The sequence below is a fragment of the Carcharodon carcharias genome, chromosome 15 (assembly GCF_017639515.1).
Source record: "Carcharodon carcharias isolate sCarCar2 chromosome 15, sCarCar2.pri, whole genome shotgun sequence".
Classification (NCBI taxonomy): domain Eukaryota; kingdom Metazoa; phylum Chordata; class Chondrichthyes; order Lamniformes; family Lamnidae; genus Carcharodon; species Carcharodon carcharias.
The window spans coordinates 107094355-107110012 of record NC_054481.1 but is presented as its reverse complement, the minus strand read 5'-3'; the positions used below and the strand labels follow the sequence as shown (position 1 = coordinate 107110012).

Genomic DNA, 15658 nt, shown 5'->3' with positions numbered 1-15658 from the left:
ATCCACTTACTGTGGCAAGATCTGGAAAGGTATCTGCAAACGGTTTGTTCTCATTAAATAATACAAACATTTTCCTTCCCTCAGGGTTGGGAAGTTTGTGCAGATGTTCTGAGAGTCTCTCTTTCAGGATTAAGCCCTTGTTGGTCAACCCTTCAAATCCAAGTGATGAAGCTTTCTTTCAAGGGGACAGGGTGGGAGACTGCTGAAATTTGTTGATGCTGAAAACATTGACTTCCTCACCCACTGTGCTGCTTTTATTTCAGTTTAGCTTAACTAATGTCTTCAGAAACCAGATACTGGGGAGCCAAAATCTGAATGATATTCAGTCTTTGGGGTGTGCGAATGTTTGACTTTTTTCTCTTTCTGCATCTTAATGGATTGTGAAATGCTGAAAAGTTCTGATTAGAGTTTCTGTGAAACTGTAGCCCTGGAAGATTTGATTGCTTTTGGGAATTGGATTATAAATGTCAAAGGGAAATATTTGCAGGGGATTGGGTCTAATTGGGTGGCTCTTTAGTGCTGGTAGAGGCATGATGGGCTGAATGGCCTCTTGTGACATATGATTTTTAAATACACTTGCGCTTCACGAGTGGTGTTGTGGGTCCCAAATTACGTGGATTAGCAATGACCAGTGGTCTGCCTGGGGGATGTCACCCCTATATTTAAAGCTTGATTTGCTCACCCAAAGCCCACTAAGATACCAATTCAAAGGAAGTTGCCATCTTCAGCAGGCAAGATTGGAGCACTGCTTCGGCTGGAGCAGAGATCAGTTGCTTGGCACCCCTCTCTGTCCTGGACAGATGCTGTCACCCAGAGACAGTGGACTGTACTGCAGGAGACCTCAACCCTCCTAGTATCTTGGGCCCCTGTTCTGTTTCCTGCCACTGAGTTGATATCCCACTTTCATTCTGCGCAGGGCAGGTCTAGAGTCTAATTAAATCTACTACATATTTGAGTTGGCTGGATGGCCTCTGGTTACTTCACTGTGCCTCAACTTGATGCTGGCCCCCAAAGATCGACATGAGGAGAAAAAAGTTGCCTGGGCGTTTATTTGTTCTTTTTAAAGGTAGTTACCTTTCCTGCATTACACCTTTTAAAGTCGCAGCAAATGCAGTCTCTATATCAGGCTAGAGCTCTGATAATCGAGGCTTGGCTCCCTTCAGAATTGATCAGCCTGTTAAATGGCTTCGTGTGTACTATAAATGGTCCCTGTTTTTCCAGTTGTACTTCCTATGCCTAATCCCCAAAAGGCACTCACATTCCCAGGTGATTGGTGATTAGAATAGATGGAACTTTTCTCAGCTTTGTGACAACATTGGCTGTCACTACACATTCTCTACCCTGTATGTGATTTTTTTTGTGTGATAACTGTTTTGTTGCTCCTGACTGCTGTTAAATTGAGTACCCTATGTAAATACGCACTGGTTATTCTTTTTCCCTATAGTTGAGAGTGAATTTCTGGCTGCTTCTCAATTTAACTAGATATTATACTTAATTGAATTCTTGCTCACAGCACATTGGATTATTAACACTTTCCCAGCTGTACTGTATTATTAATCCTATTCCAGTTGTATGTTTACAGCTGACATTTACCTTTCAAAGGGGCTTGGCCTAAATAGCCAAGTGGTTATGGTACTGGGTTTGTAACCCCAAGGTCAAGAGTTCAAATCTCACAATGGGAAACAATGTAACTTCATCTGAAACAGATGGAAACAGGTTTGTACTCGAAAGAGTTACAGTTGAGGCCTATATATATATAAAAAAAAATCAAGAGTTCAAATCTCACAATGGCAAACTATGAAACAATATAACTTCATCTGAAACAGATGGAAACGTGTTTGTAGTTGAAAGAGTTACACCTTTTAGCTTGGCCTAAATAGCCAAGTGGTTATGGTACTGGGTTTGTAACCCCAAGATCAAGAGTTCAAATCTTACAATGGCAAACTATGAAACAATGTAATTTTGGCTTGGCCTAAATAGCCAAGTGGTTATGGTACTGGGTTTGTAACCCCAAGATCAAGAGTTCAAATCTCACAATGGCAAACTATGAAACAATGTAACTTCATCTGAAACAGATGGAAACAGGTTTACTCAAAAGAGTATCAAGAGTTCAAATCTCACAATGGCAAACTATGAAACAATGTAACTTCATCTGAATAAACAGATGGAAACATGTTTGTACTAGAAGGAGTTACAGCTGACATTTGTAGCATTTAATGGAAACTACTGACAGGTCTGAAAATAGCAGGACATTTACAGAAAATGTCTCTTGATCCTGAGAGACCTGTGCTTAATTCCAGGTGAAGAATTGTAGCCTATCAAGTCTGTTGGGCTGAGTTTACTCAGGTACTTAGCCTCTGTCAGATTTACAGTTGATGCTTCCACATAACCTATGTTATTGGCTCTACAGGTATGCAGGTATCTGAATTCTTAAGTAGTTCTAGTCAATACTCCCCATGGAATGAGAGAGTGACAGAATTTTGAAGGCAGGCTGGGCACAGCCATACTGTTATTTTTGTTTTTCACTCCATTGGCCTGTGAGGCTGTGCTGAAACATAATGACTTTCTTCAGGGTAAAAACAAAAGGAAGGAGACACGGTGCAAGGAGCCTGCAAACAGACTTCAGCAACCATGTCTGCTAGCCAATTTAGTTTACTTAAATTTAGCCATAAGAAAGATGATGAACAATGTTTTAAAATGAAATTGAGAGAAATTATTAAACTGATGAAGTTGTTTGTTTAATGTTAATGGTGGTATCCTTTGTGCTGTTACCACACTCTGTATTGGAGGAGTAAGGGTGGAAGGTTTGATCAAAGCAAAAGCCGGCAAATGACTGAACAGATACTGGCTTATAGAAGTGATGAACAGGCTGCAGTGGCTTAAAGTTTTTGCATTATTACCCATTTCGCTCATTAAGTGTGGACTCAGTCATTTTTAGCATGCTGCAGATATTAGACAGATTGGCTGCTCATTTGAGCAGATGGTGTCAGATCCATGGTGGGGTTATTTGCTTGACAGTGAAGGATTTTTTAAAGTTTGAAAAGTGAGCATGCACATACTTTCTCATTTTGGAATAATGAAGATAAGCATTTGCATTTATGTAGTGCCTTTCACATCCTCGGCACTTCCCCCAAACGCTTTACATGTCAAAAGTACTGACTTGCTGTAAATGCTTATTTTAGGTTAGGGCAAAGAGATAAATAAGTTAATTTGTTGATTTAAAGAACTCCCCATCTCTTCACAGTAACATACAATCTTTCACATCCACTTGAGTAAGAAAGACAGGGATTCAATTTAACATTTTATCTGCAAGGTGGAACCTCCAACAATGCAGTGCTTACTCGGTGCTGCACTGAATTGTCAGCCTTGATTATGTGTTCATCCTGGAGGAGAGTTTGTAAACATAACCTCCTGACTCTGGTGAGAGTGCTATCGCTGAGCCAACCTGACATTCAGCAAGGAGAAGGTACAACTATTCTAAAAGCTCAGGTTATCAATGCTGCTTGCCTCCTGACTCTGTAACTGACTATTGAAGAAGATGGCTAGTGATATTTTTTTTCCTTGGCAACTCTAACAGATACAGTAATCTAATACCTGAAACGGGCAGGTCCCATTGTGCTCTGGGCTTGAGTAGTGTTGAAACGAGGGAAGAATGTTTAACCCGTGTGTGATTCATTGGGTAAAAGTATTAACATTTTTATTTTATTAAATTGAAGTTAATTCATTTTAGCTGTTCAATGTTAGGAGCTAATTTAAACTGGTTTATTTGGTGTACTAGTTTGGATTGGCAATAGATTGATATATGAACATACTCATCCCATCACTCACCTCAAAATATTGGAACGTTCATTAGGATTATCAGCACTATAACTCCCACTGGCAGGTGTTGGCATTTTTCAAGTAATGTCGGCCTGTGCAGATTTTGTAAAATACTATGCGCTTATTGGATGTTTCACAAGCCAAAGTCTATAAGCACTCAAGCCTGACACATCCACATCTAAACCCAGTGGAATCTTGTTCTGACGTCAGCACCAGAATTACTACTTGTTACCATTTCTTCAGCTCCTTAATGTCCTGTAATTAACCAAAATACTGAAGTGTCTCTCAGTCAGCATCTGTGTTCTTAACTGCCAGTTTGGGGAAACGATTGAATTGATCAATCTGTAAAAATAAAACACACAGTTTTAATAACTTCCAGAACACATTTTCCATTCAGAGCTTTAGTTCTGGTTATTTTTCCAAATTTAGTCCACTATTTACTCTTGTCTTTTGAGGCAGAGGGAAAAAAATGAAGGGTTGCTCTGCACATCTGTGATCTTATTCCATGTACATGATTGCTTTCTTTTAAATGGTGGGTGTGAGTACGATGTGTTTGGGTGGACTAGTGGTCTGAGGAAAGCGGGATTGAATTGATGAGAATTTAAAGGTAATGAGTAGATGCCACAGTGGCGCTCATGACTACTGTTACTATAAAAATCAATCTCAATAATTTGTCAAGTCTTTTCCTAACTGAAGTGGCTCCATTCAGTTTTAAATGTACTTATTGATGCACTGTCTGCAGGTGTAATTAAAGCTGTAAATCTGCAGCATTTAGGCACAGGCCCCATTCTGATGGATGAGCTGGTCTTTCATTGATCTGGCCTCCGTGCATTTAGATTTTCCCGGTGCAGCACTGAGCCACAAGGTGGGTACATGCGCTGCTCGGTGAGATACTGAGCCATAAAGTGGGTGCATGCACTACCCGGTGCAGTACTGAACCTTGAAGGGGCTGCATGCACTGCCCAGTGCAGGACTGAGCCATGAGGTGGGTGCATGCACTGCTCAGTGAGTTACTGCACCATGAGTTGGGTGCAAGCACTGCTCAATGCAGTACTGAGCCTTGAAGGGGGTGCATGCACTGCTCGGTGCAGCACTGAGCCATGAAGTGGGTGCATGCACTGCCCAGTGAGATACTGAGCCATGAAGTGGGTGCATGCACTGCGTGGTAAGATACTGAGCCATGAAGTGGGTGCATGCACTGCCCGGTGAGATACTGAGCCATGAAGTGGGTGCATGCACTGCGTGGTGAGATACTGAGCCATGAAGTGGGTGCATGCACTGCCCAGTGAGATACTGAGCCATGAAATGGGTGCATGCACTGCCTGGTGAGATACTGAGCCATGAGGTGCGTGCATCCACTGCCCGGTGCAGAACTGAGCCTTGAAATGGGTGTATGCACTGCTCAGTGAGATACAGAGCTGTACCCAAAAGTTCCAGGTTTGATTATATTTGTACTGATTTCACCTTGGATCCACCTCAAACCCCCACACTAGAGAACAGGAAAATCAGCAAGGATTTCTGCTCCTCATTAGTATCCAGTGACCATTTTGATTTGGCTGCTCAAAATGCCCTCTGCATCTTAATGAGCCTGCTCAGCATGGCCAGGCCATTCAGGCAGTGTCTCTGAGGTGCTTATGAAACTGGCACCCAATGTTAATCCACTGTCTGTGGAAAAGGAGAGGAGGAAATTGGAAAGAAAGAATAGAATGTGAATGTCGGCTCAGCAGGGTACCACTCTGCCAGCGTTCATGACTGTTGGTCTATTACTTCGGCGTGCCTCTGTCCTGGGAGTGGCCAAGGTCTGGTTTTCAGCAGCCTGTGGGCTGATAACATTTTGTATGGAGATGAATAATTCAACTCACGGTTGAACATGCTCTCAATGGATTCTGGAATACTGGCCCAAATCACGCAGGTATTGGCATCACCCGTGGTCAATGTTCTCTCAAGGACCCCAACAAAATAAACTAGCTCTCCTTGGAGCTTAGAACATTGGTGCCCTCTGGCTTGTTTGAATCCAATTGCCTCAGGTTCTTTGCTTTCACTGACATTGGAGTGGATGGCAACTCCTAGCCTGTTAGCACTATGCTTTTATTCCGCACAGGTCTGATTCACTTGTTTAAAAGCAAAATCTGCAGCGGAATGCTGAAAAGCTGGAAATAAATCCCTTTTATAAAATGTCTGAAAAGAAAGGCTTTCTCTTAATAAACATTACATTTGATGTATGTTTGTGATTTGTCACAGTCTGGAGAAAGTCCTATTGCGATCTATTTTTTTAAACATCATCCTTTTAAAAGCCATTTGTTGGGTTTCACTTTTATTGCCTACATAGTCAGTGTGATCTGAGATTCTGTGCATTCTTGGTAATAGATCTGCTTGTCCTCTTCCTCTTCTACAGGCTGCAGCATATGCCTCCGAGGATGGTGTTCTGACTGAGGCAATGATCGATTCCAGGGTGACTGATGCAATTCGGCAGCACAAACAGAAAATGGAGTGGCTGAAGAATGAGGGCAGGGAGAAGACTAAAGACATAGAGCATCTTGTGCCACCCCTTCCAGAGGGCACACCGGTGTGAGGGTCCAGCAGAGCAGTGTCTGCATCCAGCAGCTGGACTGAGAATCCCTGAATTGAACTGAACTGCACCAACGTAAAATGTGCTTGAGCATGCACTGTGCACAATCTAGGGTTATTCATCTATGACTTTCCAGTGGTACGAGCAGCTTTGCACATGACTTCAACCCAGGCAGCAGTCAGTTGATGCCCTGTTGGACCTCCAGCTTACACTAGTCAGACAGTATTTGTCTGTACATTGTGTAACCAGTAGGAAGCAGCTTGTTAATGAGAGGAGACTTAAAATGGCATTTCTGTCAGTCTCAGTCTGTCACACCAGCTGTAGCAACTGTATGTCCTGTGTCATTCATCCCTTGCAGCTGTTGTGTATTCGATGTAGACAACCTGACCTAGGAGGAGAGTATGATGGTGAAGTCTGTGCAGCTAAGTATCAATGTGTAGAAGATGTTTTGCGTTGATGTGGTGCGTTTTTGTTCTGGGCTCCTCGACTCATGGCAATGGCCATGATCCATAATCTACAGTTGGATTCATCATGTTTGCGACCGTATCCCTTATTGGCCGCCTACCTCAAATGTCTTTCTTGAAATGGACATTTTCACTTTTTTTCAATAGCGATTTCCACAGATCATGGGGATTCACTGCCATTTTACATCAGTGGTGTGATCAAGCAATTGTTAGTTTGCAACTCAGCAGGTCACTGAACTGAGTTTTACTGTGAGAAAATAAAACCACCTCATAACAGTTGCTGAATTTTACAAATAAAGTGGGAATGAGGACTATCAGGGAAATCCAATTCTGTTTCCCTTGTCAAATATAATCTCCTGTGGTTGTGGCATGTTAACATAGTCTGTATGGAATTAAAAGAGGCTGCTGGCTGGGCCCTTTACATCTGTCCTGTTTGTCTCCTCCCCAGGTTGATGACCAATAACTCCCCTGAATATCTGATTATAGAATTCCTGTAGTTGGGATTAGTGAGGAGGGGGATCGGCTTCCTATTTAACCTATTGTGTATGAACATTATAAGAACTAAAACCTGGGATTTTTAATATGTTAAATTTGAATAAATTAAACTAAACACTAATTTAACTGATCCCACTACTACTTTTAATCATTTTAAATACATTTTTGACAGAAATTTCTTTGCCAGCAAGCCTGCATTTTCTAGAAAGTGAAAATTGCACTCGGGCCTCAAAAGGTTAAATGTCCTGTGGTTCTGCACTGACCCACCAGCAGTACTGATTGCATTGGATTAGAGCCAATTGGAATTGATTTTAAATGGAATTTTAACTTAAAACTGCCCAAACGGTGAGAAATCTCCTTGCAATTTTCCTCATCCCCATCCCTCACCCAAAAATTCTCATCCATCCTGTTCCATGTGCCTCTAAGCTTATCTAATAGGGGATACAGGGTGTCACATCGAGACTCATTTGACCCCTTCAGTCAGAGAATGTTTTCAGTGATACATTGGCACTAAAGTTGAATGAGGAAAGCCAAGACTTGGGCTGCATTACGGAGTGAAGTCGTACTTTGCCTGCTTTCCTTTCAGGTTCGGGGGGAAGGGCACCTTCTCAAGGGCAATTAGAAGTGGCCAACAAATGTGGCCTTACCAGCATTGCCCACAGCCCAGGAACAAGTACGTTTAAAAAAAGGTTTGAATCAGTTTGATCTCCAACTTAAACCAGTGACACCACCACCACCACCACACACACACACACACACACACACACACACACCCGCCCCCCCCGGGGCACCAAATCCATTAAAAAAAAGGTTTCTTCTTTCTTCCCATGTTGCCTTTTTTTTAAAAAAGGTGCCTTGCATGTGCCAAGCTGTTGGCATTAATAAAACAAAAGTATTAACTTTAAACAAGAGTAGAGAACTCTGTCCTGATGAGCTGATAGTTATGGTCTTTTTCCAGAGTTGGATCTGTGTAGAATGGGATAGGGTCCCAGTAGTTTCCACACTTCCACTCCTTTGTCCCTTTTGTTTCTAATGATGACTACACATATTTATGGATGTTGAGCTACATGCAGAGAACCTGGGTTGCAATTTGCCATGTTAATTGTTCTGTATTATTTATGATGATTCTTGTTTCCCATGATTTAAAATGGGAAAGCCTCCTATAATAGCCTGTTCCATATGACTTGTGAGGTCGCTCATCTAAATCACTACCAAGAAGATCAAATGTACTTTTAGCCAGCCTGTAATGCTCCTTGTGCCTGGAATGTTCAGAATCCCTATGCCCCTTGTGCCTGGAATGTTCAGAATCCCTCTCCCCAGAGTGGCTGCAGATGTTGAGTTGTTGTTGAAAACCACTGGTGAACTTCATTGAAAGACTGAAGTGGAAGTAGCAGGAATGCTTTAAATGATGTTTGGGCATGGGGGCCAAGTGGGGTTTCCGGTCTGTCATATATATTCTAAGTAAACCATTAATTGTTGAAATGATCCTGGTGATTTTACAATCTGGAAAGCTTGAGCTTCCTTTTGTTCATTTATTAGAAGGTGAACAGAATCCCATAGTTTTTTTTTAAACTTGCCACATCACCATATTCCAAACATGGAATGATCTTAATTTGATAAATCATTCTTTTATTGGATTAAACATGTAAATCCTGCTTTATCTAATAAAAAGATAAGCTATTGGAATCAGCCAAATAGAAAATGGTTTATTTTGCAAGAAAAGACAAGTCAAGAGCTGGTTCTCGCTGAAAATGTAGACCCTTGTCAACATGCAAGATGTTATTGCCCAGTGTGGAATTTTCTTTAATTTTGTATCTGACCCGTGTTAACAGTCAGCATTAAGTAAAGCTTCCTCCAGGCGGGACACAGCAAAGCTTATATGCAGATTACAGGTCCTTAGGCCATGTCTGCTGTTAGTGCCATTAATTTCCCCACCGAATATAATCACACCCTCCAGCCAAGACCAATTTAATGGCCTGTTTTATATAGTGGGCTACTGTGCTCTTGCGATCTGACTTGTACCCCACTCTTTTACATGAGGCCTTTCATCCAGTAAGGTGGGATGCAATCATGTCAAAACCTAGAGTGTCTAATCATACTGTCTCCTGTGTTAATGCATTTATAGTTAAAGCACCTCCGCGTTGTAATAGTCTTCTCCAAGGGAATCTAGCCCTGTGATTGTTGGTACTAAGTCATTTCAGCATAAAAACAGCCATGGTGTCGTTTGGTGTCGTGAGCCCTTAGGCAGTTAGTGTGTTCACTGCATTTGTCCATGTGTCCATTTCTCTTGTTATAACAATGAAATGATGAACCCTATGGCACCTCTAATTCATGGTGAAGCTTTGTTAAAATTCTCACTCAAAAATGCCCAACCCATATTCATTGGAATATCTAATATTGCAATGATTACCACTAAGGTATTTGTGGTGCCTTGTAAGGTCAATAATTTTGGGTGAAAGTAACTGACCATCAGAAAATATTATCGAAATATCAAAAGCAATACTCAACTGAAAATGCCAGCACTGTGTCTTCTCCTATGGGATGAAGGAAAGAAACATGCGGTCTTATGTGAAATTTCCTAGTATCTTGAGCTCCAGGGAGCTATGGAGAAAAGAAAATTTAGCACATTGATTCTGGGTTAGTCCTTTTATCCACCCAGAACCATAGAAACGTTGCAGTGCAGAAAGAGCCCATTCACCTTATCATGTCTGCGCCAACCAAAAAGAGAAAAAAGAAACTAGCCACTCATTTTAACCCCATGTCTACACTGTGCCTGTAGAATCTCGCCTTTGAATGCCTACCACTGATTTGACAGTTTTTCCTTCTAATACCTGTATCCAGCCCACTCTCGCCAGCTCACCTCTCAGCTTTGTAAAACTTGTCTCTCCCCAATTTAGAGCTTTTACTCCTGTTCTGTCTTTGCCCTTTTCTGTAATGATGCTAAATCTAACTATTATTATGGTCACTATCTCCCAACATGGCCCCCCACTGCTACTTCATCCACTTGCCCAGCTTCATTTCCTAAGACTAAATCTACAATTGCGCCCTCTCATCGGGTTTGTTATGTGCTGGCTGAAAAAGTTCTCTTGAATGCAGTTTAAGAATTTTGCACCCTCTGTGCACCTCACACTGTTCGTATCCCAATTGATATTAGGATATTTGAAGTCCTCAATGATTACTGCCCTATTGTTTTTGCACTCAGAAATCTGTCTATATATTTGTTCTTCTAACTCCCACTATTTGGGGGTCTATATTACACTCCTAGCAGTGTGGCTGCCCCTTTTTTATTTCTGAGCTCAACCCATATGGCCTCATTTGATGCTTCATTTAGTATATCATCCTTCTTCACAGCTGTAATTCATTCTTTAACCAATAATGCTACACCCCCCCACCTTTTTTATTCCCCTCCCTATCCTGCCTGAAAAGTCTATACCCAGGGCTATTGAGCTGCCATTTTTGCCCATCCTTAAGCCAAGTTTCTGTTATAGCGATGATATCACGCTGCTATGTATCTATCTGTGCCCTCAGCTTATTGGGTTTATTTGCTATACCCCTTACATTTACATACACACCTTTTAACACCATCAAATTCCTGTGCTGTACACCTTTTAACCTGTGCTGTTTCTGTTTTTCAGAGTAACTCACTGATTCTTCATCTTCCATTGCCTGCTCTGAATTTGCCCTCAGGTTCCCTTTCCCCTGCCAATTTAGTTTAACCTCTCTCCCCCCCAACACCACCACCCCCACCAACAGCACTAGCAAATCTCCCTGCGACGATATTCATCCCAGTCCTGTTCAGGTGTAGACCGTCCAGCTTGTGCAGGTCCTTCTCCAGAACCAGTCCCAATGCCTCAGAAATCTCCCAATTCCACACACACACACACACACACCCACCCCCCACCTCCTATACCAGCTTTCCAGCCACATGTTTATTCGTTCAATTCTCTTATTTCTATAATCACACGTGGGACTGGGAGTAATCCTGAGATTACTGCTTTAGAGGTCCTGCTTTTCAATCTCCTTCCTAGCTCCCTAAGGTCTGCTTTCAGGACCTCATCCCCTTGCTTACCTAAGTCATTGGTACCCAGGTGGACCACGACCTCTGACTGATCACCCTCCCCCAGAAGAATGTCCTGCAGCCGCTCCATTATATCCTTGGCCCTGGCAACAGGGAGGAAACATACCACCCTGAAGTCGCTTCTGTGGCTACAGAAGCACCTGTCTGTTCCTCTAATGAATGAATCCCCTGTTACTACTGCTCTTCCCCTCTTCTTTCTCCCCTCCTGTACAACAGAGCTGCCTGTGGTGCCACAGACTTGGCTCTGACTGCACTCCAAGGAACCAATGCTCTCACCAGTATCCAAAACGGAAAACTAATTGGTGAGCAGGACCCCAGAGGACTCCTGCACTACCTACCTAATTTTCGTGGACTGCCTGGCAGTCACCCATTCCCTCTCTGCCTCCAGGCTCCTAAGCTGTGGGTTGACAGCTCTCTGAACGTGCTATCCATATAACTCTCAGCCTCGCGGATGCACCACAGTGACTCCCACTGACACTCGAGCTCCAAAACCCAGAGCTCAAGGTCCTGCAGCTAGTGACATGTTCTGCACATGTGGTTGTCAAGGACACTGGTAACGTCCACAACTTCCCACATATTACAAGACACGCATTCCACAGAACTGTTGTCCTGCTATGGCTTCAATTTACTTCCCTTGTGTTAACTTTTATTTTACTTTGGTTTACTCATGCAACTTCATTTTACTTGGCCTTGACTTAACTTTATTTCGCTATTGCTTGTGTTTCTTTCTTAAATGTAAGTATCCCCTTTTAAAAAATAATGTGTTTTTCTAACTCTCAGCTACTTGATGACACTCCCTTAGTTTCTCACCAATCGATGAACTTAAGTTTCTCCTAGGTTAGGTGCTAAGTGCTGCTGAGTGCCTGGCTCAGGGTCCTTCTCTCTCACTCTCCTAAAGGATGGAGAAAATCTCCAGATAAAGATGGACAGGTGTGCTGGTACAAGGGAATCACTGTGTGATGGTGCCCACAGTTTGAAATTGTTTGAAGCAGCTCCATCCAAACCCTTGAAATTAACAACAACCTGCATTTATAATAGTGTCTTTAATGGTTGGGGGGAACATTTGAGTTTTTAAAAAAATAATCTTGGGGCAGGAGTTAAAAGTTGATGTTAACAGCTTTAAGTGGAAAAAGAAAGATGGTGGTCAGGGAGTGAGTTCCAAAGAGCAAAGGGAGGGAGGTTCACAGAACCCAGAGCTGGAGGGTTGAAAAGTGTCAGTGGGGCCAATAGATTGGAAGAGATTGCAGAGATGGGATGGGCTGAAGCACTGGAGCTATTTTCAGGTGAGGATTAGAATTCTAAATGCATTGGGGATGGAGCAATCCAATTTAAAGTGCAATCACTGTTATATATAGACAGATTTGTGCCAATAAGATCTCACAAGGTGAAATAAATGTATTTGGGAGGAGGTGGTTGATACAGAGGAGTTAGGGAAGTGACCTTGATTGAATGTGGGGTTTGAATCTCAAACCATGGTATCTTGTCCAACCCAGTTAGGTGGACTGATCCAGTCTGACTGAGTAGCCAGGAAGGGGTAGGGAACCAGCAAGGGAGCAGAGTTCAGGCTGGAGCCTAAAAATAATTTCAGTCTCAGTGATGTGTAGCTGGGGGCAATTTTCAGACAGTATGTGAGGGATGAGGAGGGGGGAAGAAGGAACGTCTCTGGGGAATTCAAGAAGTTACTGTCCGGGACAGAAAATAAGCCATGGCAAAAGTGTACTAATTGTGTGAGGACAGGTGAACCATGCAAGGGCAGTCTCACAGCATTGTACAGTGGCTAAATTTAGCTGTTCTAGATTCTAGCTGAATTTAATAATGGGATAATGCACTGCAGTCATGGGACGTCTGTGTCTTTGGCCAGGTCAGTTTTGGTGCTGTGAGCAGAGTGGAAGCTGAACTGAAAGGATTCGAATAGGGATTCTTGATGGCTAATGAGCAGATTTACTCAAAGACCTTAGAAGATTGGAGTTGGAGCAATATTTGGGGAGAGTGAATGGGTTTAAGAGTGGACTTTTTGAGGAAGATGTGATAGCAGTCTTGAAAATATAGGAATTATGCTCAAGCAAAGAGTCATTGATAAGGTCAGCAAATGCAGAAACTGGAATAATTAAGCCAGTTGGGGTGGAGAACACAGGAGAAGGTGATTCTTTTGGATAGGAGAGAAACGCCTGAAAAGAGGTGCAGAAGATATGCTGAGTGGGAAATTTAAGGGTGAGCAGGAGGAAAAACGGGAGGTGGCAGCAGACAGCTGCACAACATCTCAATCTTGGAGAAATCTATCAACTCTCTTCTGTTGAAGGGCAGTGTTAAGAGGACAGAAGTCTGGAGATAGTTTATTGTGGAGTAAAGGAGCTGTGGATTGTTCTTGCCCTCTAGCCTTTCAGACAATAACAGAGGTTTGAGTGAGGGACAGTGGCCACAATGATTAATTAATATACTTCATTAGGACTATCTGGAATCTCAGGGATATAACTTTCTCAGGAAAATTGCAAATGCTACAGTGATCAGGGGTAGGGGGTGGGAATGGAGAAAGGGAATCTAGTGTAATGTAATCTTAAGGTTTGGAAAAACTGGATAGGAGAAGAGTCTGGCTGGATTGAGAAGATCGGCAGATGTGGAGGAATGGAATGTGTGTGTTTATACAAAGTCGAAGTGCAATTTTTTAATTCTTTCATGGGATGTGGGCTACACTAGCAAGGCCAGCATTTATTGCCAATCCCTAATTGCCCATGAACTGAGTGACTTGCTAGGCCGTTTCAGAGAACAGTAAGAGTTAACCACATTGCTGTGGGTCTGGAGTCACATGTAGGATAGACAGGGTAAGAGCAACAGATTTCCTTCCCCAAAGAACATTAGCAAACCAGATAGGTTTTTACAACAATTGATGATAGTGTTATGGGGAGAACACCTTGAATTACTAGCCCAGTGACATTACCACGATGCTATCGCCTCCCCACAAATGAGATTGTGGGAGAAGATATTGCAACTTTGATTATAATTATTTTGTCATAAGGATCTGTTGAATCATCAGCTTCAGTCAGCGGTGGTATTTTAATGTGTTGTTGTGATTGGCAGGAACCTAGGGAGCAGATTATTTATTTGGCAATGACTGGACAGTGAAGCTTCCATTCAATGCAAGACTGCTGTAATCAGGCTAATCAACAACATCTCAAGGGCATTTGGGTATAAGTCAAAGCTGGTTATTAAATCTGAATCATTGACATAGTCACAATTTTAACGTTGGTGCTACTTAGTGCACAGCTTCAAAAGAAGTTTGATTAACAGGATGATTGAACAATTTAAAAAGCAAAGTAATGAGGGAAGCCTCAAAACTGAAAAGAGATTGTGATCCTGCTCACCACCACCTTCCAGAGGGTAGTTAGTGATGGACAATAAATGCTGGCCTTTAGTAATACATACCTTTAAAGGTTAAATTGTGATAAGCTGTCTAGTGGTCTTAGTATGTAACTAGCTCCACTTATACAGCATCAGAAATATTACATCCAACCCAAATATAGAATCATTTATGATTTTAATGGGTAACATTGTCCATTAATAATTCTTTCAAAGGAATTGGGAGTATTGAGACCATGAAAGGGTATGGAGCATGAAACTGCAAAATATTAAAAGTATATGGAAGGGGGCATAAAAAGATGAGGGAGAATAAAAGTTTGGTGATCAACATAAAGGTAAGCAGTACAACTTTTTTATTTAAGTGCAGTAACATGATAATTAAAGAAGCAGTCATCCTGTACTTAAGAGCGAGGATATGGTGGAAATGCTTACAATAACGGGCATTAATATAACACAGTTAATGTGGAAAAAAAATTTCCAACCAGTTTCACAAGAACAAAAAATAATGAGCCAAATGCGGTATTACAGATCCCGCCAATTAAAACATCCACTTTTAAAATGGAAAGTCACTTATATTGACCAAAAAATATTAACCGTTAACTATTTGCATTAGCTTCAATTTCAAAGTTGTTAGCATCTTTAAGTGCTCTCTTTATCTTGGGCTGAGACAGTTGTTCCAAGAATCATCCCTGTGCATGGCTGAAATACACATTAAAAACTGATGCATTTTTTAATAACTGTTACAACCAGTCCCGGGTATGGTCCCCCAACTTATGGATCTCAGATGAGGAACCCCAAATTATGCTCCCAGGTAAGGCGGGATGAATTGGCTCCTTTTCTTTATTCAACCCTCTTGGTTGGACGCAACAGGGCTAATTT

The 15658-nt window shown here is 42.0% G+C and overlaps 1 protein-coding gene across 1 annotated transcript in view; it reads left to right on the top strand.

The window, feature by feature from the left end:
- The window catches only part of atad3 (ATPase family AAA domain containing 3), a 43938-nt gene extending 36461 nt beyond the window's left edge, over window positions 1-7477 (top strand). The window contains exon 16 of the mRNA XM_041207056.1: window positions 6215-7477. Within this exon, the coding sequence (XP_041062990.1) occupies window positions 6215-6391 (177 nt within the window). The 3' untranslated portion in view covers window positions 6392-7477. The remainder of the gene's footprint in view (window positions 1-6214) is intronic.
- Window positions 7478-15658: the final 8181 nt, after the last annotated feature.